Source organism: Ictalurus punctatus, chromosome 3 (assembly GCF_001660625.3).
Source record: "Ictalurus punctatus breed USDA103 chromosome 3, Coco_2.0, whole genome shotgun sequence".
Taxonomy (NCBI): domain Eukaryota; kingdom Metazoa; phylum Chordata; class Actinopteri; order Siluriformes; family Ictaluridae; genus Ictalurus; species Ictalurus punctatus.
The window spans coordinates 4,328,854-4,354,862 of NC_030418.2; the positions used below are offsets into that span (position 1 = coordinate 4,328,854).

The 26,009-nt window shown below is 41.8% G+C and overlaps 1 protein-coding gene across 3 annotated transcripts in view; it reads right to left on the reverse strand.

Annotated features, from left to right (window-relative positions):
* The window catches only part of macrod2 (mono-ADP ribosylhydrolase 2), a 613,005-nt gene that overhangs the window by 55,424 nt on the left and 531,572 nt on the right, over positions 1 to 26,009 (reverse strand). For all 3 annotated transcript variants that reach the window (XM_053679442.1, XM_053679443.1, XM_017463465.3), the window contains one exon: positions 6,376 to 6,457. In XM_053679442.1, coding sequence (XP_053535417.1) covers positions 6,376 to 6,457 — 82 coding nt within the window. The remainder of the gene's footprint in view (positions 1 to 6,375; positions 6,458 to 26,009) is intronic.

The window sequence follows — 26,009 nt, forward strand, 5'->3', positions numbered from 1 at the left end:
AGGGGGGGGAAAAAAACTGGCTTACCGGCAAACAAATTAGCACTGCGCTGCATTGTATCAGCAAATAGAGCCCTTAATGTTGAAAAAAAGTATGATCCCACTGTTAGTACACAGCTAAATTACTGTGAGTCATAACTAAACATGTACCATGACAAAGTAGGAGAAGTATATATATATTTTTAAAGAAACCCAGAAGGAAACGTGATTCCCTACTAGTTCTTTGCACATGCTCTGAAGCATGTAAAATGGCGCATGCAGTGATGCTCCAAAACAGTCCCGTGGTGTTTCTGATGATGTTAACCTGCCATGTCCCATTCAATATTCATTCTCCAAGGAAAGTGACAGCAAGGCGTGCTCAGCTCTCATTTTCACCCCTTTTGGCAGTCTACGACCCCCTGTTGTACTGCAGCAGACAGCGTTCACACACGCGCTAACAGCTGGCTTTACAAATTACAGCCTTTCTCCAGCGCACACGCTGACGCAGGAAGGCCACTATTAAAGCTAGCGGGTGGTTTCCCTATTATGTGCAAATAGAAAGTGGGAATGCCCGGCAAACATAGAAAGGTGCTGGAGGAACGAGCGAGAGCCAGAGAGAACTGCATGAATGAACAAGAGCGGTGTTGCGCATAGACTTCATATCTAATTGCATAGCATGGATAACTTTAGAGAAAGGCTAGACCCAATTTATGGACGGTGTGCACCAAGGCGTATCGACAGCGATCCGTTCCAATTTCAGAGGAGGGAAAAGAAAAAAAAAAAAGAACTGAGACTTTAAGTCGAACGTGACACATATTGGGTTTCATTTACAATTTTCCGTCGCATGAATTCCGGTTTCTCCTTCTCTGAGAAGGAGAGATAATGACTGCTTGCACTAGATCCCTCAATTTTACCTGAAACACCGATTACTTTAACATCATAAGCCAGCGGAGTTATTCGACAGAGTTATTTGAATGCTCCTTGCATTTTAAACAGTCTGTGTTATATTATTTTCAGGCGGTTTTGTCTTGTTCCGGAGTGTTTATAAAACACCAAGTGATTAAATTCCTCATATCCGTGTATATCTGTTAATATATTGTCGGTTTTTCCTGCCTCTTCAACTCGCAGCCTGCTTTCACAGAAACCATCCACTAGTCACGAATACTGAAACATCCAGGGCCTGCTCATCAATATTCATTATACCACAGTACTGCTGAATTCTCAAATCCGACGGGTCACGTGTTGATCGATTCTCTATAATGGCAGCTTTGGCAGTGGTTCCGGCTATAATAGATCACGGGTTTATATAAAAGCGCTCGTTCGTTTCGAATAACAGCTCGTTCACACGTATGGTAGACGCTTCGAAGGATGTAATGTGATTGAAAAACATGATTGTTGACGGGGCACGGTGGTTAACACATTCGCCTCACACCTCCAGGGTCGGAGGCTCGATTCCCGGCGTTCGGAGTTCGCATGTTTTCCCCGTGCTTCAGGGGTTTCCTCTGGGTACTCCGGTTTCTTCCCCCAGTCCAAAGACGTGCGCTGTAGAGCTGCTGACCGGCAGCTCTGAATTATCCTTAGAGTGTGCGAGTGCGCTGCGATAGGTTGGCACCACGTCCAGGGTGTCCCCCGATTTGTTCCCCGAGTTCCCTGGGATAAGCTCCAGATTCCCCGTGACCCTGTGTAGGATAAGTGGTACGGAAAATGGATGGATGGATAATTGTTGATATGGTGAAGTTTTCCGCAAGGACATTTATGGAAGGAGTCTCCAGTGTCAGGGCTTTCATGTGCCAGGATCCTTACCCACAGTTACAAAGCGCTGAGGCTGGAGACTCCTCCCCTAAACGTTATACAAACAGAAAACGTCACCATACGAACAATTTATTCGTGCTCATCAATAGTCTGAGGTTGTGTCCTTGCGTCCACCATACAAGTCGCTGCGAAGTCCCTAGTTGTTACCATAGAAACTATAACGTGTTAGAATGAATGCGTTAATATAAACCTATGATTTGCCTTGCAGCTGGCATTACTGTCAAAGCTCCTGTTACAGAAAATCACCCAACGCCTTCTGATCAATCAAGGTTGGGTACTCATCAGGCCTGCGGTATAAAGAGGCATAATTAATGCAGCAGAAGTAAGAATCATGTCAAAATTGATATCAGAGCACAAAAACGGGCGTTTTCTGAAGTTTGAGCCTCACACTTTTGAAAGATTTTCATTTCCTTAAGGGTTCTTGGGAGAGTCAACGGTTCGGGTATTCTAACGGGATGAACTAAAGCGTAAGTAACTGCTGTACGTAAAAGAGATGGCTTAACATTTTACATAACTTTTCACATTTGACAAGTCCATGACCGCACGTTCTCACGTCCAGGAAATAGAGAAGGAAAAAACGAATTGGTCTGAAGGATTGTGCGAGGCTTGTTAAACGGACAGAGACCGAACGAGAAGGAGAGAGATGTAACAGGAAGCTGAGGTACAAGAGCTAAAGTGACGGAGACAGTTCTGCCGAGCTAAACGTGAATATCTGAACAGAAAACCACAGGACTTTAAAGCGCAGTACAAATAAGCAGCGGGTCTTTTCTGGCTCCTCGGTTCCTGCAGGGATGATGGAGTACAAGGATCGGGCTTTTCAAGGGCTTTATGACACGAACACTAATGGTACCAAGCTGGTCGTATTACGTGTCTCTCTCACAACCAGAGGTGTGTTCTGAGGTGATCTTTCACATATCCATGTTACTAAAGCTATCTCTGTTTCAATCAATATATTTATCACTTTCTTCAGTCAATATCTTGCATGTTATTAGGGACCAAAGTTCTAATGAATCACTGTACTGTAGGTGCCACTTACACTGGATAAGTATGCTTTGTCTCAGATGATAACCAGGCTTTTGCGCCATTTCTCCTTAGCTAGTACTCTTGACTTTCAAAACTCGAGACATAATGGCAGCACTGAAGACCCTGATGCCAGTTATGATCGCGCAGAGACTATTGTTTTCATAAAGAACCCACTAAGAGTGGGTGAAAGACCAGAATTTGTCAGAGCATGAAAACGCTCTTAACACACTTTTAAAATCTTCAGAGCAGATGAATCTCATTAATCACCCAGGGGTCGCAATTAACATCAGTGACCCCGCCGCTGCCACAATGTCATTTACCCTGAAATGAGCGCTACCCCCCTTTTTTAAATCTCCCAAACCTTTCACCTTTACCACCTGCGATTTTAATAACAATACTACTTGCTATGCTAGCACACCTGCATTTCATTAACATAACGCTTTCTACAACAGACACTGTCCAAATCCACCGTCTTAAGATGTCTATCTTTAAAAAAAAATTTTAAAAAGTTTTTTTTTTATTTTTAAAAAGACAAACACACAACCTACGCTTCCCCAACTTCCGGTTTAGGCCACACATACTTCGAGTTTAAATCCAGAGAGAGACATGGCTATTTGGAGTACTAAACAGATACAAATATCAATAGTGGCATAGATAGTACACCCCTCATTCAGATTAACAGGTGACTTAAGCAAGTACACTCTATTTTTTAATTAGACAAAAGAAATAAAATAAAATTTAAACTAAAAAACAGTGCAAAATTAGAACTGCCTTTCCTGCGCATGACCATGTGAACGGATGTTTTTATGCACGAGCCCATTTGCTCATTCTAGCTAGCATAATCTTGGAGACTGGTTATGGAGAGAAAAACAGCCACGCCATCTCATCTCCCAGAGCTAACACAAAGAGACGGGCTGAGTGCGCAGGAGGTAGCCCAATATAATCAGAGATCCTCCAGTGGCTGCCATCTTTCAGGGGGGCCTTAGGGAAAGACAGAGATACTGTGTGTGTGTGTGTGTGTTTATGAACACTGGCGTGAATAATAAAATCCTCCTGGTACCCGTTTAAGAAGTTCTCCAAAGGGCCTCATCATGGAAGAGAACATATTCTAGACTCTGTGACAGGGATGCTAAGGAAGGGCTAACAGGTCTACAAAGCATTCTTTACTGAAATAATATGGCTGTTTATCATCTAGGGAAGCAAAGGAATAGCAGCAAAAGGACTGTCCTTTGAGAGCAGTGCCCTTTCCGTTGGTACGTGACTGCAAAATGGGAAATGGCTTGTGGGAACTGGATGATGTTTTGTCTCAAGAGATGCACCAGGGTCCATGGAGACACAGGATAAGAGGTAGAATGAGAGCAAGAACAAAACTAAAGACAGACCAAACAGGGCTCCGGTCTGTGAGGATCACATACCACTTCAGCACCAGAGGCAGCCTGGCTCTGACAATCGAACGAGAACCAGACTCGTAGAGGTGCGAGATGCTGTGATTCGGTGACAAGGTGTGGATCTGTCTCAAATACATCGGAGGGTCTTTCCCTAGTTTTGGATGACTGGAGGTGATGATAGAATCAGAGCCCCATTGAATCTCCCTTTGTATGACGAACTTCAGCCTATGCCGAGTCAACTTCAGAGAGCGAGTCACCATAAAATATTAGCTGCCATATGGCTCACTCATCGACCGGCCCACACCGGTTCACACTGTGTGTGAAGGTGTTTCCAGCGATTTTCAAATTGCAAAGATGAATGATATTTTCTTGAGTTAATAGTCCCGTTAAATCAGTCTTGAACGCATCATTTGGAAAAACCATCAGATTTTTACAACCACGATAAAACACTCGGCTAGTTCAACTAGGTAACTGGTAACCTAATAAAGCTGTTTAATGGGCAACCCTATGTTCCTTCTCAAGAAGAAACACCCTGTAGGTCTGGAAAAATCTATCGTGCATGGTGTCCCACAGCGTGCAGTGATAGGACCGTTATAACTAATTTACTAATTCACAACACTTACAAAACATTTTCACTTCTTAGCAAATCAAATGTCGAAGCCTAGGCCAATCCTCAACCTTACTTATCTTACTGGAGATGTCATTAGAACGGCTCCTCAACGTTCCTCGAATTTGTGCGCCATATTCAGTGTCGGTGACCCGAGTCCAAAGGTCACATGAATATGTACGCAGGAAAAGTTATGCTTATTCAGAGTCAAGTTATGCAGATGCCTACGATGATTTTCTGGGCTTGCCATTCACGTTATGCAAATCAACAAAAATCAGGGTTAGGAAATGCAGTCTAAAGGAGGCGTAGAGTGTTTTAGTTTTGCTGTCACGTGTAATACAATGTGACACAAGAGATGATTTAAAAATGAATAATAAAGAAAATATAATGAACATAATAAGAGTCTTGTCGATATATATATATATATATATATATATATATATATATATATATATATATATATATATATATATATATATACACAGTGCCTTCCACTAATATTGGCACCCTTGGTAAATATGAGCAAAGAAGGGTGTGAAAAATTGTCTTTTTTGTTCAACATGTTGACCTTGTGTTCACAAAAATACTCTGCTCTCATGGATATCAAACAACAGGTGCATCTCAGAAAATTTGACTATCACGGAAAAATTCATTTCTTCCCCGTAGTTGATTTCAAAAAGTGGAACTTTTATATTTTCTAGATTCATTACATAAAGTGAAATACTTCAAGCCGTTTTTTTTTTTTTCCGTTTGTTTTTTTTTAAATCTTGATGTTTACGGCTTACGGCTCATGGAAATCAAAAATCCGCTATCTCGAAATATTAGAAGAAGGAATTCATAATCCACAAATGTCGACCTGAGTAGAGCTCTAATCAGCGAATTCACTCAGAACACCTGCGAAGGTTTCCTGAGGCTTTAATCTCTCAGTCTGGTTCAGTGCACGCAACCACAATCACGGGGAAGATGGAAGTAAATGTTGCATTTCATTTGGAAATCGATTGATTAGGTAAAACCTTGGCTTTATACGTTTTTGGTTTAAATACAAGTCAAAGTACATTTACAAATAACTCCTCTTTGTTCTTATTAGCATTTTCCATACTGTCCCAACTTTTTCGGAATTGGGGTTGTAGACTCTGCTCTAACTTTGAGCACTTATTTATTACAAATAAACCATGTCTTGTAGGACCCCCTATTCAACAGTAAATGAACTGCTGCTCCATTACATTTCCATATTAGCCAGCGCTCATAATTTGGTTCACATTAGCCTGTTGAAAATGCTTGGCTTGCTGGCTCATTCGATCAGCGATTCAAGCTCCCCCCACCCCCCAAGAATTTTCTGACTGGCGTCATCGAAAGCATGAATAAAGCCCGACACGTGTGTGTATGAAGGATATGTGCAGGAGCTCTTAAGCTTTTCATATTTCAGCGGTTTTATAGACTCAAAGAGCACGTTAACCGCCGTTCAAAGCGAGGTTGACATCCGTGTTAACGTAAATTAGCGGGTCCAGATCTGCACAGGAACTGCAGAATAGCAAATAAAGCAAAGTGAGCACCAGAAATATTAAATACCTGGAGGGAAGTAATCCGACATCTTCCTGTTGTAAATCCCATAGTCGTTTTCCAAGAAGACACAAAATATGATGCGGTCGATCTGCAGGAATAAAAAGAATAGAAATGAATACATTTATTCTTCAAATCATATAGCATTTTTTATTTATTTTTTTTAAACTCACACTTAAACCGAATACCAATATGGGATATGAGAACACCAGATTTTACAACTTGTCTTGATATGCGAGTGTTGCATAAGGGCATGACAGACACTTGATGTAGTTTCATGATATAAAATACACATTAAAATTCGAGTTAAGCTTTTTTTTTTTTTTTCCCTCTCTCAAAACACGTTTTGCTCATTTCATACTAATAATTCATAATATAATAATACCACTATAATTCATAGACTTTCGACACTGTTTTCTGAATTTTATTGAAGTAATAAGTAACATTTATAATATTGACTGATAATAAATACGTCTTTATAGTCGTACAGTAGGTATGCTGTGTACTGCTGTGATGGAATTATATTGCTAATTAAAAAGACTGCTGTGTTGTTAATTGCATTGCTAATTATCACTTTTCAAGCTGTTTAGCGATTACTTTGATACCTCGACAATAATACATACTTGTGGTATGTTTGTCAATGGATTCAGCTAATGGACGCCGCTATGATTCACTGACTACAGGTAGAACCGGGCCACCTTTTCCCATCTCAATTGAAAATTTCTTAACAACAACTGCTAACGTGTATATATATTAAAATATAGACTGTAAAATGCACAGGACTGAAGATGTAGGTGTAATATATTTGTGCACTGAGCAAAATAACTATTATACAACAGTACCAGACAAAGCTTAAAGAGGAAAAAGAAGAAAAAAAAAAAAAAAAACTTACTGTTGAAATAATGTACTACAGGAAATTTGCCCATTGTCTTCTTACATAAAGTATCGATTGTAGAAAACACTTCAGAGGATTTCTGAAGATTTTATCGAAGAACAGTTTCGAACTTATACGGAAAAAAGCAAGATTTTGGTGGGGTTTTTTTTTTTTTTTTGAGTGAAGCAGTAAAATTACAATAAGCGTTTAACTAAGCAGAAAGATGATGAATTACGCAATTTCACAGAATTTAATATTGCACGATTCACACACACACACACACACATATATATACACATACACACGTACACACATATACATACATATATATATATATATATATGTATATGATATATATATACACATATATATATATACACATATATACATATATATATACATATTATATATATATACACATACATTACATATATATATATACATACATTATATATGTATATATATATATACACACATACATATATATATATATATATATATATATATATATATATTCATTCTGTTTGCATATTAATTAAAGTACAGGGATAAGAGAGGAGTTAATGCAATCAATCACAAACAAGTTACAGCACAGCACACCTAGATAGGCATGACCCCTGGACCTGTGAGACGGGTACCCACTACCAGCATGCCACCCAGTGCCAACATTAGCAACACAGATATTACTAGCATTGAATAAACATTAGAGAGGCTTTGGATTTTAAGAGTAGATACTGTATGTTGCTCCCAAAGACAGCCAAACCTCACAGGACCACCTTAAACCCCAAAGAAAAACATTACAGGGAGCAATTCTTGCCTGTTCACGCCTCAACCAATGCCATTACTTATTTTTCTCGCGCACAACACTGATGTAGGTGTCTCACACTCCCCTGCTGTGCAGGAAATGGACCACAAACTGAGACAACCAATAATCATCCTGCTGCATATTGTAATATTCCCAAACACTCTTATGACTAATGACCATCTTTACTGTGTCGGCGGTGGAGAGGAAAAAAAGAGAAAGTCGGCGACCCCCGCTGAGACTTTATGGCTCTCAGAAGTAATGCGCCACATGAGGATTCAATACCACGAAACCTTTTCTTGCTTGGGCATCTATACAGACAGCTGTCCATTAATAGTTTATGGTCTGCCCTTTGGAGGAAATGTTAAAGACTTCACTTGAGACGCCTAACGTTGTTTATTTTTGAGGGAGAAAATGTCTCCAGGGCGGCGGTTTGGTGTCCATAAAGGGCCTCTTTCTTTCTTTCTTTTTTTTTTTTTTAAAACTCCTCTCGATCCTTGACCCTGAACGTGAATGAGACACAGCTCTAGGACAGCTTTGAAGCCGCATGGATTGTCCAAGGAGTCTCGATTGGAATCTCTGATCCGGATTTTATTTATCTATCTACTTATTTAACACTATAAAATTTTATTTATTTATTTATTAAAAAAAATTCAGAGCTCAGACACCTACTGAGTTTCAGCGCAGTCTGAGTATAGGCTTCATGTTAGAACAAAAACCAGAAAATCCAATAATAAGCTGCAGTAGAGTCTAGTGTGACTCAAAACACACGGTATGACACGTATTACATAACGTACAGCGTCAAGCTGGTCGATTAACTGTATTGGATCCGTGCTGTGATCCGAGATCAGTATTCTAAATGGAAAGGGCAGTGATTTATTTATATATATATATATATATATTTAAAAAATGATTTTGTGGTTGTGAGTTATGTGCTTTAAGATGTTGTGGTGCGTCAACAGAATCTTTAACGGAGAGTGAGAGGGCAGCTGACATGAGTGTGTAGAGCACTATCGGCAAGCTGGTCATACAGTAGGAGAGGAAAAATGCTGTGAATTATACCTTAAATCTCAAGCATTCGTGCTGTAGACCCTGCCGAACGAGGGGGAAGGAACAGCATGTCTCAGTGCTGGCTGAAATGAAGTGCTCTGGCTTTCACGTGCGACAGTTTCTCTCATGTCCACGTCATCGTGGTACGCTCAGATACCTTCGTTTGTGTGCAAGTTGTGGCATGTTGCGCGCGTTTTTTTTCTTGATGATGCTCAGTGATATTGCTCTGCGCGCTCAGGTCAGACAGTTGGCGGTCTATTTTGCTTTGGCTGCCATCATCAATCATAAATGACGTACAGATTGCTGTCGTTTTGTGTCGGGTGTTGGCGTCAGAGAATATTTTAGTATTAGTATGATAAAGGAGCTCGGTATGAGGCCAGCACCCAGTACCGATATCGGTGACGATCCATCCTTTGTCATATGCTCAGTGTTATAATCTGTGTAGCCACAGTTATTAAGAAAAGAGCCAAAGTCTTTGCCCACTGAGCAAAAGGAAAAATAAATAAATAAATAAATCGGAAAACGCACAAGGTCATTACGCATTCGCCAACACACATACCACTCAGACACACATGTTGCCCACTCGCGCCACCTTGCTTTCTTTCTCCAGGCACAGAGAGCAAGGAGAGTACAGAGGATCAGGGAGGTCGGGGAGGTCAGTCACACCGTCCAGATGAAAATCAGTGACTGTAGAACATCTGTGCCTCAGGCAGTGGAAGGTGGGGAAAGAAAAAGAAAAAAAGAAGAAGAAGAAAAAAATATCTTCCTCTCTGCCCTATTGACCTCAGAGTCCATATGTCCAGGAGTGGGAAGAGGAAAAAACCTGAGCGGAGTATGAACGATTAAAAAGCAAGGAGAGCTGCTGTGTGAGAGACAGGACCTCAGGGATGTTACCTGTGCCTCACCAACAACCAAAAATAAAAATTCGAAATGTTCTGTTTATCAAACAAGCAGACCAACATTCTACAACATCCCTAGATTAACAACGAAATTCAGAACCTCCTCACCTTACGACCGGGACGGGATGAGAGATCGGAGGTACTATAACTGTACGACCCAGTATTACGCTGAACGATATTCAACGGGAATAAAAAGCACACGGTATTCTGTCTTTCTAACGCGCGCGACACCGCTCAGGAGCGCAGAACCGTTTTGAGGCACCGTGAGGACCATGAAATAGAATACTAGTCAGACTGAAATAACCTGAAAGTTAATAAATAAACACAGCAAAAACATGGTGGTGAAAGAGGCCTGAATGCAGCAGATAGAGATTCTCACACCAGCTCATTCTACATATCGTACTCATTTAAAGAACCAGAACCGGGACCCAAACTGTTGATCCACGTCCATGTAACGATGCGTGTGGCATTTAGACCAATCGGAACAAAAGATACGGTGGTCAGAAGTTCTTTCCGGGAAGCTCGCTCATACCGTAGCGTGTGAACTCAAACCACCTGGTCTTTCTTCCTTTTAAAGGTTTTGTCGTAGAACCTGTCGAAATACTGCTCTCTCAGCATTCCTGTACTTTAAAAAGTCCTGTCCGGGTTGCACATCGTCCGGCAGTTCACACAGCGCCCTTTACAGTACACGTTCACCAACTACAAACCTGTGCTTACTCAAGGGTATAATCTGCTAATTAAGATGGCTATTTAAATGGATACCCTACTTAGATGTAGGTTTAATTAAATGCTTTCTTCTAATTAATTTACAATGTACCACTTGTATGGGCTGACAGTTAACATATATTTGATAAGTGTGCATTAGTGAGCATTTAGAGCTCCCCCACCCATACCAGTAAATTATCACAACCCTACCTCGCACAATAATAGAACACTATCTGCCCAATTCCCCGCCTACTTTAGCCTCCGGTGTTGTCATAAACCACTCGTGAATGTCAGAATAAATGTCGGCATTTTTTTTTTGTTTGAATACCTTGCAAAGCATCCTCGGAGTTGTGAAATGTGCTATAAATAAATAAACCTTATTTTATTTTATTTATTTATAACCTCCATCAATACATTCTCAACTCGTAAAGATTTACAGCATTTGGCAGACGTACTTATCCAGAGCAACTCGGAGAGGTGAAAGGACATGACATCGATCACTTTTATCTCATGTATACCACTGGGGGTGGAGGGTTAAGGGCCTCGTTCAAGGGCCCAGCAGAGGCAGCTCGGCAGTGCTGGGATTTGGACAGTAGTCCATTGGATCAGTAGTCCCATGAGCTACCATCCACTGAGCTACCCCTGGCCTGTTTGACACCAAGGTGTTCAAAACAGTAGAAATTCAAGGACAGGTGAAAAATCTTGAGCTGTGTCTCTCCAAGAAAGAGAAATCAGAAATGTCATTAACCTGGGTCATCCCAGAAGCACACGTGTGCATGTTAAACATGTAACAAAACAGCACTGGCCTGAAATATTCCTCCGGCAACAGCCAGAAATCCATCTCACCTGCGTGGCCCTCATCAGCACAAACCCTTGCTCTTCAGAGAATAAAGTGAAAAGAAATGAGTTGGGAGGAAAAACAAGAAAACTTCTGCAGTTCTAATGTGATATGCTGTAGGAGCATCTTTAAAAAAGTGTGTATATATATATATATATATATATATATATGAATAAAATATATGTGGCCCAGTCTACCAGCCCCTCAAAACAAAGCAGCTTGAGTCTATAATAAAACTATACAATAGCTGCAGGCATGGTATTTCATTGCCTATGTACAATATGTACAACACTGGACAATTTGGTTTGTGTACGGTGCTTCATTTCCTCAGGCATTCGGTTCTATATTCTTTCTAAATATTCCTGTTCGTTCCCAGAATCCTCACTCTCACGTCCTCTTCTATAGACGTATTCACCTTTCCGGCTTTCCCTTGCATCGGATGAAACGGAGATTATGTAGTTTACCATCACCGGCCAATCAGTGACGTGCCGCCTTAGACAGGAAACGCTACATCCGTGATCGAGACGCCGGGAAGAGGTCCGCGTCGGTCTTTATCGAGCGACCGAAGCGTTTTAATAATGAACCATGGCGAGGAAAGAGATCCTGATCTGCATTTGAATGCGCTAAACGACGATAACGTTACATAAACATACAGTAAAAAAAGAAAACACACAAAGTACTAGGAGGTAGTTAAGTTTTCAACTTTAAAACATTAAAACTAAACTATTTGCTGCAGATGTTAATGATTTTAGTAGTGCGTAAACCCCAGACATCGTGTCCATCTCCTTTCAAACGATGCTATGACGGAGCTTATGTCCTGTTCCTGCTGCCCGAGTTTATTGTGCACATTAACAATACACCGTGGATGGACGGAATGCCAGTCCATGTTAGCTATTCTAAAGTTGACACACAATATATTCATTTCCTGGATTCAACCGTTTGTTTGTTTTTTGACCCGTTCGGTTATTCAGAAAGCTGCCTATGCCGAGTCAATAAGAACCGTGTTAGAATTTACTAACGTGATTATATTTGGTTATGTCTTTGAATAAAATCGAAATAAAAGCGAAGCGAACAAATTAGCTGTGCAAATTATCATGCAACAAAGGCACTAAAAGCGCCGCTCTCTCTCGCTCGGTTAATAGCTGTACTGCCGATGATTAAACAACCCTAGAAATAATATGGCCCGAAAAGCCCGGGCCTAGAGGCTGCACTGAGTGGAAGCTCATGTGGAGAGGATTAAAGAGAGCGTGATTTTGAATCTGTGATCTGCACATGCCACTCAGCCATGAGTGAAGAGCCATCGCTGGAGAGCACAGACTGGGAGATCAGCTGCTTCAGCGCTGGCAGGAGGACAAGCGCGATAACGTACGGACGAATCCGCCTGTGGTCGAAATGCCTCTCGGTTTATTTAATCGTTGCTAGCAGTGAGTGAATGTCTTTGTGTAATCTTTAAGGAGTTTCCACTGTCATCAGAAAGATTCAACAGACCTGGTGAACTTGTATAAAAAGTATTGCATGAAGACCCATTTATTCTAGTCTCCCCTTTACTCTCTCTCAAAGGCAACAGGACGTAAAAACCACAGCTCGTCGTGGTACGGAGAAGTCCGGCCCGTATCAGACAGCTTTACCCCGGACTGTTACAAAATGCCGACACTGGAGACTCGTTACACAAAACGTCACCGTTTCAACGATAAATCCATTTACGCAAAAAGCGCCCGTCCCCAAGCCGTCACTATTACGTAACCGTGAACGCACGTCAACGTCAACCTTGCGGTCGACCTAGTGTCCTAGAGCTGTTATACAAAATGACTCAACACCTAACTCTCCAAACAGAATCGATCATACAACAGCGCCGTGCTAGAACCGTGACATCACGGAAAAAACTTTTTTTCAGATTCTACCGATTCAACAAAATCACTGTGGACATGGAATCCCTGCTTCTCAGAGTGGTGATGTGTCTACAAAATAATGAAACCAGTCTAGTCAGCTTGATGAATTAAAACATCTCGGAGTAATTAGTGAAAGTCATTTTTGCTTGATTTCGTTTGAACGACTGTGCTATCTGAGGATATCTGCTGTAAAACGGTGCCGGCTCTTGGCCTCAGCACACCTGTGTTGGCGGTGCAGCTTGCGCAATAACGGCGTACTCTCCTCGTTTCGATACCGTCGACTATTATTCCACCGTAGCTGGTGCCAGGAGCTGAAACGATGTGCAGGTGCGCTGATTTTCCACTGGCTGGACTTTAGGTGATCCGTCAGTGGCGGGCACTTGTGCTCATAATTACGAGGTGATGGTGCCAGTGGGACACGTACACACACACGAGCTTCCTGCAGGAGCGCTGCTACATGCGCCAGTTCCGCGGAGTCTGAAGTGATGTGATTATGTGACCAGAATCAGCGTACGGTGTGATTACAAAAATATGCTATACGAAAAAAAAAAAATGATTTATAAAGCTGACAGCTCATGAAAGGCCATTTTTGAATGGCGCACCTGCTGAAGTTCTACAACACAAAACCTAAAATAACTACCTGAGTGGTGATGATGTTTTCATACATGTCTGTATTGTTAAAGGAATTGTTAATGTTAAAGGACGTAAAAGGACGCGTGTCGTAATTATGATCGATTGGCATGGGACAATGTGTGTCTTCATGATGGTTTTCACACACACACACACACACACACACACACACACACAAAATTCCATGCGCACCACATAAACCTCATTTTAATGCAAATGGATTGTTTTGACCTGTAGCGTGCATCGCTGCACAAATCGCACTTGAGCATTAGCGGGTCACGTGACCGTGTCGTATACGTAGGCTATGCTCTGAGCTTTTGAAAAAGTGTGCTTGTTCAGAATTCCAGCTACGCTAGCTGCTAGGCAAAGCTAACACACGAACCTTTGGTGATGGGTTATGGTATCTAGATAGAGGCAGCTGTATGCACTGTTATCTAAGAAGAAAACGCATTACATCCAGCATAAACGTAAAGCCGCGCTATTCATTCGGGTTCAACTCGATACTTTTCCAGCCCACTGATGTTTCCAGGAAATCTGATCCAAAAACGGGTTCTCTACGATCCACGGTGAACACGCAAATCTAATCTTCTCATTACAAACCCGATCCTCCAGCTTAGGGGCTAATGGTAGCCTAGCGTCTGATGTTAAAACACTGAATATACATTCGGTGATGCGGTATAAACGACAGAAGGCGATACAAAAAGTCTCACGCGCAGAGTCAAAGCTTTGTGCGTAAACAAAAAGCTAGCGCACGGCCGCATGATGTGAAGTAATGAAGCGTGTCGTTCCTGTCAGCTTAGAGACAGAGAGAGAAAAAGAGGAACGGAGAGACCAATGAGAGACAGGTGGAGCCTTTCCAGGTCTTATTACCGGCGTAATTACACACACCTGAGCCGCCCGTGCATGAGTGGACAGTAAGCGATGGACACTCCAGTAGGAACAAGCACATGCAAACACACACACACACACACACAGAACTATGTGCCAACGTTCACAGAGGGAAACAAACGCAAGGGCAAATAGATGCTGGTGAGAGACACTAAAAGTCATTTAACAGATATGCGACGAGCTGCCAGACATCCAGGAGGAGGAAAGACCGGGTTAAACACACACTGCAGGGATCACGTATTAAAAGGTTTTCATAATGAGACCGGTGATGATGATGCATCATTCACGTAGATGTATGCGAAATGATGAAGTGAGATGCTACAGCGGGCTGCAAATCATAGCCTGGAGCGTCGAGCCAAAATCCCGAGAACTCTAAGTGCCCGTGAAAAGACTCCCAGCGGTAATGCTGATTAGCAGTTGCTTCACATGAACGTTAACATTCACATGACCTTGATCACGCTGATAAGACCCATTTTCCAAATGAAAGCGTGCAGACTGATGAGTTCGAGCCATTGCCAGCTTTTCTGCTGAACGTATTACCCGAGACCCATCAAACGTATGGGAATATCACAATAACCCCCAGCACGGCGACTAAACGCAAACGAAAACAGCATCTCCACGGCTTCGCGCAGGTGCGTAACCGACTCCGGGTACGCGGAACTTTCCCCCCGCGTAAACATTCACACAAGTCACTGACTCTGAAATCCGGCCCTCTGAAACGAATCCACATGCTCGCCTATCCTCGGTGTGCTCCCCTAGCAACGATTTCCTCCGGTTCTTCTCACTCTGCTCATCCGATAATAAATGACTGGCTTCGGTCACTCTCCACGTTTCCTCCATCCTGTGACGTCCAAACTCATCGATCGACAGCTTCAAACAAAGACCGGCAGCGGCCACGCTAATGGAAAGGATTCTGACGGACTGGTGGCGTCTGCCCGAAAACAGGAGAGTGCGTTCGACTAGTAGCTGAGGTGAACGTGGGAAGACATGATGCTGACAGCGTTCAAAATGGCACGCTATGCATACCATTCAAAAGAAGCATGCGGTTTGTTAATAACTAAAATAAATTTGAAAAAAAAACTCATTTCCAAAACAGCAAAAATACCTGGAGGATGTACTACATGGGCTGAATTATGTAGGGCTAAATTATGCAATTCGGAATGCAGATTGAAATATATCTTACAAAAAAAAAAAATGGATAAATTGGAAACACATCCACGGTTTGAAGGATAAGCTGACCAAGCATTTCTCTAATACGCTTATCGCTCACTTTACGTGTACCCCGTTGCTTTAACCATAAAATATACTGAGATGAGCGATGACTCCAATTAAACTGTCCTCCTCTGGACTTTATGTGGACTTTAAAGAGATGATACTATTAATGAAATGTCATATCGTCGTATTGTTTCGTTTCATAGTGTTTTGAATGTATTTACAGCCAAAAAAAAACTTGAATTTCAGCCCGACATGTTGCGGTTACGTCGAACCGTCAGACATTGGCGCAGGACTTAAAACCCCCCCGCTCGAGACGATGATCCGAATGGCATTTATCCCAGACGAGTTTTACTCGAACTCTCCCCAGTACAAACACCGATCTGAGTAGCTGGTTATGTGATTCACGCTGGGGTATTTGTGACGGTGCTGGTATTATCCTCGGCTAATTTCGCTGCACGGAGAACACACGGAAGAACGGAAATCAGGAACGTTTGGAAATATCACAACATCGGTGTAGCCTGGAGGAAATCTATTCAGGCTCTGGATCTGTCGAAAATGTGTAAATGCCAGCCAGCACACTTCCTGTCCCTAGAGGACAGAGAGGTCCATCACATCGCCAGTGAAATATATTCCCAGCTTATTAGCATTGGTAATAGCGCGATCTGAAAACAGCCCGCAGTTCAGACGGGAGTGTTTTCTTGAGGGAGAAATCGACCCCGTAGCCTGCGGACCGCGCCGCATCGCTGTGGCCTGAGAGAATGGAAACAATGCGTGATGATATAATCATGTAATGCTGAAATGTAAATATTCAAGCTGTGGATTGTTGATATGATGAAAGCAGCCGTTGAGCGTAAGTGTCAGACTGTAATCACGGCCCTGATTACAGAGTGTACGGATAGAGGAATACGTGACTGAGAAACGGATAAGACGGAGAGGGGAAAATACTCGATGTGCGGCTGTGTGAGAGAGGCAGATAGTGAGCTTTCCATTTCCTCGCAGAAGATTTCGCCGGCCTTCTGGCATGGAAAACGGATGAAAATGATGACACCGGCTTGGCTACATAGCGGAGGAAAGGAAGAACTCGTGACACACGGACACGGAGAGGCAGAAGAAGAGAGAGATGATACTAAGCATCATGAACACTCCAGATATGAGGTTGAGCATTATATGCTCCGAAGTGAACGTATTAGAGCCGAGTCTCAGCCTCAGATGTCTGATGTGCATCAAAACCTTAGCTGACCGTTGCTATGCGAATCTCGCCAGCTCGACTCCCGCCTATCCGAAATTGTGCCTACGCACTACGGCGCTTTTATCACTGCTTTTCATTTTCACTGACAGCAATGATTTTTTCTCAAATGATGAAGCAGCTGATTACAAAAGTTAGTGTCGCAGAAGACCAAAATCCAAGATGTTTGCAAAACATTTTGAAAAAGACCCGTTTTCCTATGGCGGTTGGGGTCCGGAGCATTGGGGAGCTCCAACACTTAAGTCATTAGACTTCAAAGAAACTGTATATAAATCAAGTAAAAATGAAAACAAGTAAGATTAAACCCCAAAATATTTCACTTTACGTGTAATGAATCTAGAATATATGAAAGTTCTACTTTTTTTTAATTACAGGGAAAAACAAGTGAACTTTTCCACGATGTTCAATTTTTTTTACGATGCACCTGTCCATTTGTAGCAGGACGTTGCCTGAAAGTTCGTCCCCCGCTTATTTTTTTCCCCTCGATCGGAGAGGTTTCAGAAAACCCTGGTTTTTGCGGTGCGTTGTGGGATTTATTTAGACAGCCAACGTTCTAGCACACTGGAAGGATTTTGCAATCGAGACAACCCTTTAAAATGGCCGTCCCCGATCGGTGCCCCGCACCACTGGACTAGGGAGCTGATCGAGACGTACCCATTCCCTAAAAGGAAATAGACTGCAAAAGTAAATCAAGTCCTCATCTGTTCTACAAGTCGTACCATCTTCTCAGGTCGTTACGTGTAGGGCTGTTTTTATTGTAGCACCGTTTTGAGAACGGTCTCCATCTACACATCATGGAGAAACACCGCTCTGTGCTTGGCCTCCGTAAATACATGACTACTGGTCATATTGATTAAGAAAATGTATTAAACAAAAAAATAAAAAAAGACAAAAGTCTGGATTCGGATACGCTCACGCACTTGAATGAGTGAATACTTGCTCTGGTCCAAAAAAAAAAAAAAAAACAAAACAAAAAAGGTGTAAAGATAAACGAATACATACTGTAATAACTAAACAGCATCAAATCTGCGCTCATGCCATAGGTAGTCCTCGGAAAAGTATTGGTGGCATTCTCTGGCCTGATTTCTGTTCAGTCTCTTCTTTTATGTACTTCTTCGCGTCTCCAGGCGTCTCGCTCGGCCTCTTTCAGCGTGTCGATTATCTGCACTCCTGCTGTGCTCTCTCAGCAGGAGAATGTTCTTATGAAAAGACAAAAGCAGAGACAGGAGACAAGACGTGTGTCTTGTTGTTCTTTGTTTTTGGCAACGCTGCTGGCTTTTTTCGTTTGCCAAACTTCAGCCACAGCTACATCGGATGGGTTTTCCCAAAACCGCCGAACTGCCTCGTTAATCTGTCGTGCCTGCCAGGTCAATGAGAAACCAAATCAGAAACTTATTACATCTCTGTGCAACGGAAAACGAAGAGGAAATTCTTGATTGATTTTGTACGTCCGCTGCCAGGAAGTAAAAGTAGAACACGTTCTCCTGCTAAACCCGACGGCGTGTCAAGTTCGAGGCTCAACGACGCAACGTTTTCCATTAAACACGACTGCTCAGAAAAAGAGCTGACAAGCGAAAGGAACATTCCACAACCAGAACCCACATACAATAGTACTATTTGTGCTAGCCTGTGTTATTGTTGGAGAAGGTTTGCTTTGGTTAGGATTCGTCTTTGAGTAATAATAAAGCTTTTCACTGAAGATCAGTTATGCAACCCAAGACACAGGAAAGGATATTGCACTATGTGCCCACTTTCATACCGGCTCTAGGTCAGCCTTGTGTAGCTGCTACGGAGAATACAAGAAGAAGAAGGAAAAAAAAAAGGGGGGGGGGGGGGATGGGCGGGAGGGAATAAAAGGAAAAGCTTTCTATTTGTTACCAAGCTGGATAGTAGATGGATCTCTAGATAGTTGCAAAACCCAATGATGGGATTAGCCCAGGGGGTCCAATGTTCCATACAACTCAGTAATAAAAAGATAGCACAGCAGCTGTTATCTTCTTTCCTTCATATTGACAAGGACTCATATGATTTAAAATGGAAATCGCATTACTTTAAATTATAGTTAACTTATATTATCTCCCCATCATTTCTCAAGCACAAAATGCCAAAATACGACTGTAAGAACGTGTCTTACGGCTGAACCTCTTGAATGAACTCACTGCTTTTTCTTTTTATTAGTACTATAGCCTTTAACCATTATGAGTCAGTTGTTTTCATATATATATATTTTTTAATAAGTTCTCCTGGACTGTTTTTAATCCCAAATCTCTACAGCAACAGCATTAGTAACAGCATTAGCAGATAAAATTGCAATTGTTTAAAACAAATGATTTCCCCCTCTGAGTAAAAGGATTAACACATCAAGCTGATTTATCTTCCAGAGTAGTAATGAAAACAGCAAAAAGGATATCAGCATGCCAGTAAAATGATATCGTATCACCAGGAGGGTGAGTGAGGGCACACAGTCACTTTCTCCTCTGTTTTTTTAAAACATATATATATTATTTAACAGCTGTATATCTTTATTAGTGTCACTCTCGGTTCTCTGAAACTGGTGGGCTGGTGAGGGCCCTGAGGGCCACATGCATTCAAAAAAAGAAGGGGGGGGGGGGGGGGGGGGTGTTACAAAAATGAGGATCACTTGTACTAGCACGTAAACCATTCTCACCAGAGATACCTCATCCTCTTTTATGTTTCCATCTCTCTCTCTGTTTCTCTCTCTCTCTCTGGTCGCCTGCTGCAGGGCTCCCCTTGTTCTTAAATCAAGCTCAAAAATCAATATGAACAAAAGGAGGTGCCTGATAGTCTCCTGGAGCAAAAGTGAAATCAGAGACTGGGTTCAATTACAAAAGCCTAAGTAGAAGCATCTTAGAAAAACAGAAGAAACTTGGAATTTGAAGGACATGACTGCAGCATTATAATGAGTCCTTCCTTGCTGTGTTTATTCAGATGTGGCTTGGCGGTGTGTAAGCATGTGATTCAGCTAAAAACCCACTGTTTATGGCAGGGGTTCTTACTCTTTTGTTGCCAGAGACCCCTGTAGCTACAAAATAAATTTCACGGACCCCCTAGGTACAGATTTATTTTATGATCATTATTTATGTGCGCACTACAACATTTTTGCCTGTTTATTAGCGCCACAGAGCTTTTTATTCCTCAACTTTCTACAGAACACATCGGGGCCAGGTTGACAGAGTTATTGCGGTTTGGTTCAAAGTCCTGAATTCAAGAAAACTATAGGAACTTAGTAATAAATATCAGAACTTTGATAATGGTGGGTTGTGATTTCCACAACTGTAGCCAAATAAAAATACATCACAGACCCACTGACTCTGTTTCACTGTCCCAACTTTGAGAACCACCGAGGCACGGTGCATCCCAAGCACACAGAGCATCATCAGTGTAGACAGACTGACTTTCGAAAAGGCAATTTGAAAAAAATACTCAAATTCCACCATAAAGGGGCTACAATTAGTTGAAGCCATACATACATACAATATAATCCTATAAGGCCATATTTAGAGCCGGCAAGTCCAAAAGTTGCATCAGTATTGATAAGGGAAAGTTCCTCATATCCGGAGTCTGATTGTTCTTGAGTAGACACGGGTAAGATGGGTTTTTTTTTGGTTTATTGTTTTTTTTTAAATAGTGTCTACCATCGCACGTGTCTTTAAGCTAAAACTAAAACACCCATACAATGATATATGATTGATCTGCAGATGTGACCCAAACAAAACGGACCCAAGACCCATCACCGCCCGTAATCCATCTGCTGCTACATACACTATGCATCGTATTGTAACAGCTAGCCATTCACATTCAGCTTCTTTGCATGCTTAGGTTCATCATTATTCTAGCTAACATTTGACAGATGAGGAATAAAGCTGTTTTTTTTTTCCCCCCCTGATGTTCTCTTATGCACCTTGAGAAAGAATCACTAATTTGCCATAGGGAACTAAAATCACACTCCCATACTTGAAGAAAATTTAAGACTATGTTTTTCTACATTGACTTGAGTGAACTTATATTGAGAAGAGTAATTGCACTTTTACCCGAGTAAACAACCCGGGTACCACTTCTACCACCTCTGGTCGTACCGTAATCACCATGTAGCTCATTTCCTTCCATCCTGATCGTGCAGACGCTACTGTTTATTAAACACGACACGGGTTTCCTTTAATAAACTGTAAAAGTTCTGTAGTGACCGTAAGAAGAAAACGAAAACTGTCAGACGAATATGCAACATAACAGTAAGAGTAATTAGTCATTAGAATTCTTGCTGTTATTCATTCCGTTAACCTTTCGCTATTGCGGTTAGATGTAATATCTATTTCTCCACCGCACCGTACTGCCAATCACAACACAGACTACAGAGAAGACATTTGAGGGCTGTAATGTCTTAAACATAAGTGTTGGGGATCATGTATCTGCACACACAGGTGCAGCTTACTACAGTACATCATGCCGTCATGGAGCTCAGAGAAGTTGGCAGAACGCTTGCTCCCAGTGCACTGGCTAGAATTGTGTTGTTTTTTTTTTAAGCATTATAGATGTCTTACAATTGAAAGATTTATGGATGCCACTGGTGTAAGTGATCTTGAGTGCATTTGACAGAGTATTGCATCATCCGTATATCTGACATGGCTGGAGCACAAGCTTTGTGAGTTTTATGAAAATACAAAGAAATAAAAAAATAAATCCAAGTCCTACTCCAGTCGTCTGGTCACACAGAGTCCCCAGTCAAACATGTGCAGGTCTCAGTGCAGTGAGTTGATCCCTGCAGGCATTTCTGACAGTTCTCCAATGATTCCTTTGTGTACTTGGACCTTATTTACTAATGACCATTAAGAATCAAGTGCTTTTATGCTACAGATATCTGGGCCAAACCACTAAGTCACCAAAAAAAGCAGCCTCGTCTAATGTACGGCGAATTGACGTGACACGACATGTGACATACCATACCCCGACACAACACTTGTTTGGAATGAAACGCTCGGAGGCATGCTGTTAAAAAATAAACAACTACGTGGTAGTGTGATGCAGCCCAAAATGAAGCGGCGTTAAACGTTCTATGAAGTTTCCATGAAGTTGATTACATTCGAATAAAAGCATGTCCCCAATGGTTTTAAACCTCTTCTGGCGATGCAAATTCGTCAATTATTAAAATGTATATTTTATTCATCAAAGAATGACCCATTTTACTTCTGTGTTTACGTAAACAAGCCACTCTTTTTCCCCCTCTGTTACGGCGTGGAAAGTTACAGCGTTACCTCAGACTGTTACGGTCACTGACACGCAAGTACTGACACCGGAGACTCCTTTGCCTCGCATAAAACTTCCTATGTACCGTTTGTAAACTCTTACGATGACGTATTAGAACGAGCGCTTTTTATACATCTCATCTGAATACAGTCGGAACATCTGACCAATGAGATTTGAGAATTCAACCCAACATAATATAGCATAACATCGGTAAAAGACGTCCAGTAGCAGCAACACGACAAAACTTGTTAGCGGTGAATAACACAACTAAACGCTGTGCCCAATGTTCATTCCTCCACCGTCACCCTCTTAAACCCCGCTGTATCCGAACATAAACTAAGTACATATATACTGTACGTAATACTAATTAATGATACCAATTAATGTGCGTGATAAATACGCAGTGTTATGAGTTTGCTGAGAAATTAATTAGGCCAGGAATGGAAAGAGCCTGTGGGTGCTAGGGCTTGTGTCTTGGGAGGAGTGGAGTGCACACTTCGTCTCTAGCTTTGGTTCGATGGGGAAACTATAGGCAGCTTAATACCCCCGGATATATATGTAGAACCCCCGTTGATACATCAGTGGCAGAATAATTACACGCAATTAATCTTAACCTGGCAAGCAGCCACAAAAAAAAAAAAGTGAGGAAGCTGCAGAGGACCAGGGGAGAGAGCGGGGCGAGACAGCGGAGGAAGATGAGACGGGAAGAGAAGGGGAGAACAATACGGTGCATGTGGGGTCAGTCACACGGCCCGTAACCAAATCCAGGTGGACAATCTCAAAGTGCCTTCGACGGCCACAAAGTGGGTCACCGTGTCCAAAGGGGATGAGGGGGGTGGAGAATAAAACACCCTTCGAGTCTGTTTTAAAAAGCTTTCTGGATCACTACTGTGAACATGCTTATTAAGACGTGATCTCACCATTATCTGGATATCTATACGCTTACCATATATGAATAACGAACTGCTAAAGGTAAACGCCGCTTCTTAACGATGTCCTCGCGGAGACCAATTAAATGCCTCAAACCCGATCGTCTGTGCATCTCACACTACTTTACTGTTGTATTTTTATCTTTATAAATGGTTTCCACTATATTATGGAAGGATTGTACTGCCGTAGCTAAATTTATCTATAGATCATTAAAATTTTTATTTATTTATTTTTTTAAACACGTATAAATTTTTTTTCCTCAATAAAGTCTGCTTTATTTGTGTAAAAATAACGACGACCAACTATAAGATTGAAAAATAAATAAATCTATAATTATGTTGAAATTACACACATTGAGATCACACACACACTTAATTCTCTTAAGTGGTTTTCAGTGCAACGGTATTGTAGTAGATAAATGCTTTAGTCACATCTAGTTCTAACATAAAAATTCACAAGTTACACACTCAGAAATAAAGGTACCTATCTATCTATCTATCTATCTATCTATCTATCTATATATATACACACTTGTCGCTTCTGTGGTACCATCAAGGACATGTATTTTTAACCTTTAGTGTGTAAACTTCACCTGGAAAAGGTGAATATACTATACCTTTAAAACAATTCAAGGTGGTACCTTAAAGACCACTGATGTATAGATACAGAGGATCCTTGTTTACAGAGCCTGCAACGCCATTAAGACCAGATATTTTATTGAAAAATTATATTCAAGACAAATTGTAGAATCCATTTACTGTACCGAGACCTGTACTTACGCTAGAAATCCCATACGCTCGCAACAACCCCCTCCCCCACCTTGTATCCTACGACCGCTCCTCAGAGTTTGCGTAAATTGACCAATAAGAAGCCCGGCTAATATATAAACCTCGACCGTTTCAAATCGTCTCATCGACAATACGTTAACGCAATTTTAAATACTGGCTACACGGTCAAAAACCGTTAAATAGATGATTCATTTCAACCGCGCACACGAATAATAAATCGCATGTTTTACTGGCATAGATGCGAGTCAAAATAACTTCCAAGCCGGAAAGAAATTCCTTTCCTTTCGTCGTCGTCTTGTGCTTTCAGCTCTGTGAGAGTTTTTCCTTTTATGGAGTTTTGTGGGCGTCACTATATGTAAATAAGCTGCGGCATGCACATGCTTTACACTTTACAGGTGACTGGCATTCATTAATGTACGCACGTGAGTACGAAAGTTTTCTAGATCTTGTGGAAGTGTGCGTGTTTGGTTTGGCTAATGCAAAACGTTTACACGTGATGCTACTGAAGTGTGTTAAAAATGTGATCTTGGATACCCCAAAACGGTTTCATAATCATGCATCCGTTACAGTACGACGGACATATGACTTGAGGCGCCAGCAAGCAGATGCGAGTAAACAAATGTTTCGTATGCATATGCGGTAAAGGTACAGAAAAGCTTGTAATATTTTATTAATGCAACATCGTAAAACTATTACAGATCGTCATAAAAGGTTAGGCAATGATTATGACATGACAATTTTATATCATCGGGAGCAGATGGGACGACGGTCGTCTCTTGCAGTATTCTTAAGCGTGCCGTACATAAAGTACATCGCTCCCCTGTTAAATTGCCTCCATTTGATCCGAACACATTTGAAAGTAATGATCGTAACAGTTGCATCCCAGTGACCTGACGAGCTGCAGACGTTAGATTTATTCTCCACCAGTGGAGCAAACGGAGCGGCTGGACGTGTAGCTCAGCGGGAAGACCTTCTGGTTTTTAGGTTTAAGGGGCTAGTAATCGGAGCTGATGTGACAGGATGTATGCTACGATACAGAATATGCATGCATGGCTGTCGGGGGCGGCGGGGGGGTGATAAAGAGAAGCTGATGAGCAGACTTGTAAACCATGTGACCCAGAAAAAGCCCTCGATTCAGGCCCAAAGCTTCATGAATCATACACGACAAGCTTCTACGTACTCCCAGAACAAAGACTTTGAGCTTCAAGGTCCACGGTCCACAGCCAAGCCGTAGCGCCGTGGCTGAGGGAACATTCTTTGATGCTAGTACATGTTAACAGAAAAGGAGAAGAGGAGAGCTATGAACTACCATAAAAACTTTTATATGTATACAAGGTTACAATGTATCCAGATCCTTATCACCACAAATTGTCAATTTACTGGGGGGGGGGACCCATGCATGCAGGAATAACCATGGTCTGGACATGAGGAGCATCATGTGCGTCTCCATTCCAATGTTGTCACAGGAGACACTCATCACAGTTACTTAAAAATGGATTACAATCTCCTTCATCACCCCCCCCCCCCCATCTCAGCTGAGCAAAGCATGTAGCTTATGTAATAAGCACATAAGCAAATAGCTCAACCTCGACAGATTTGATCATCATTTTAAACATTTTATCTGCAA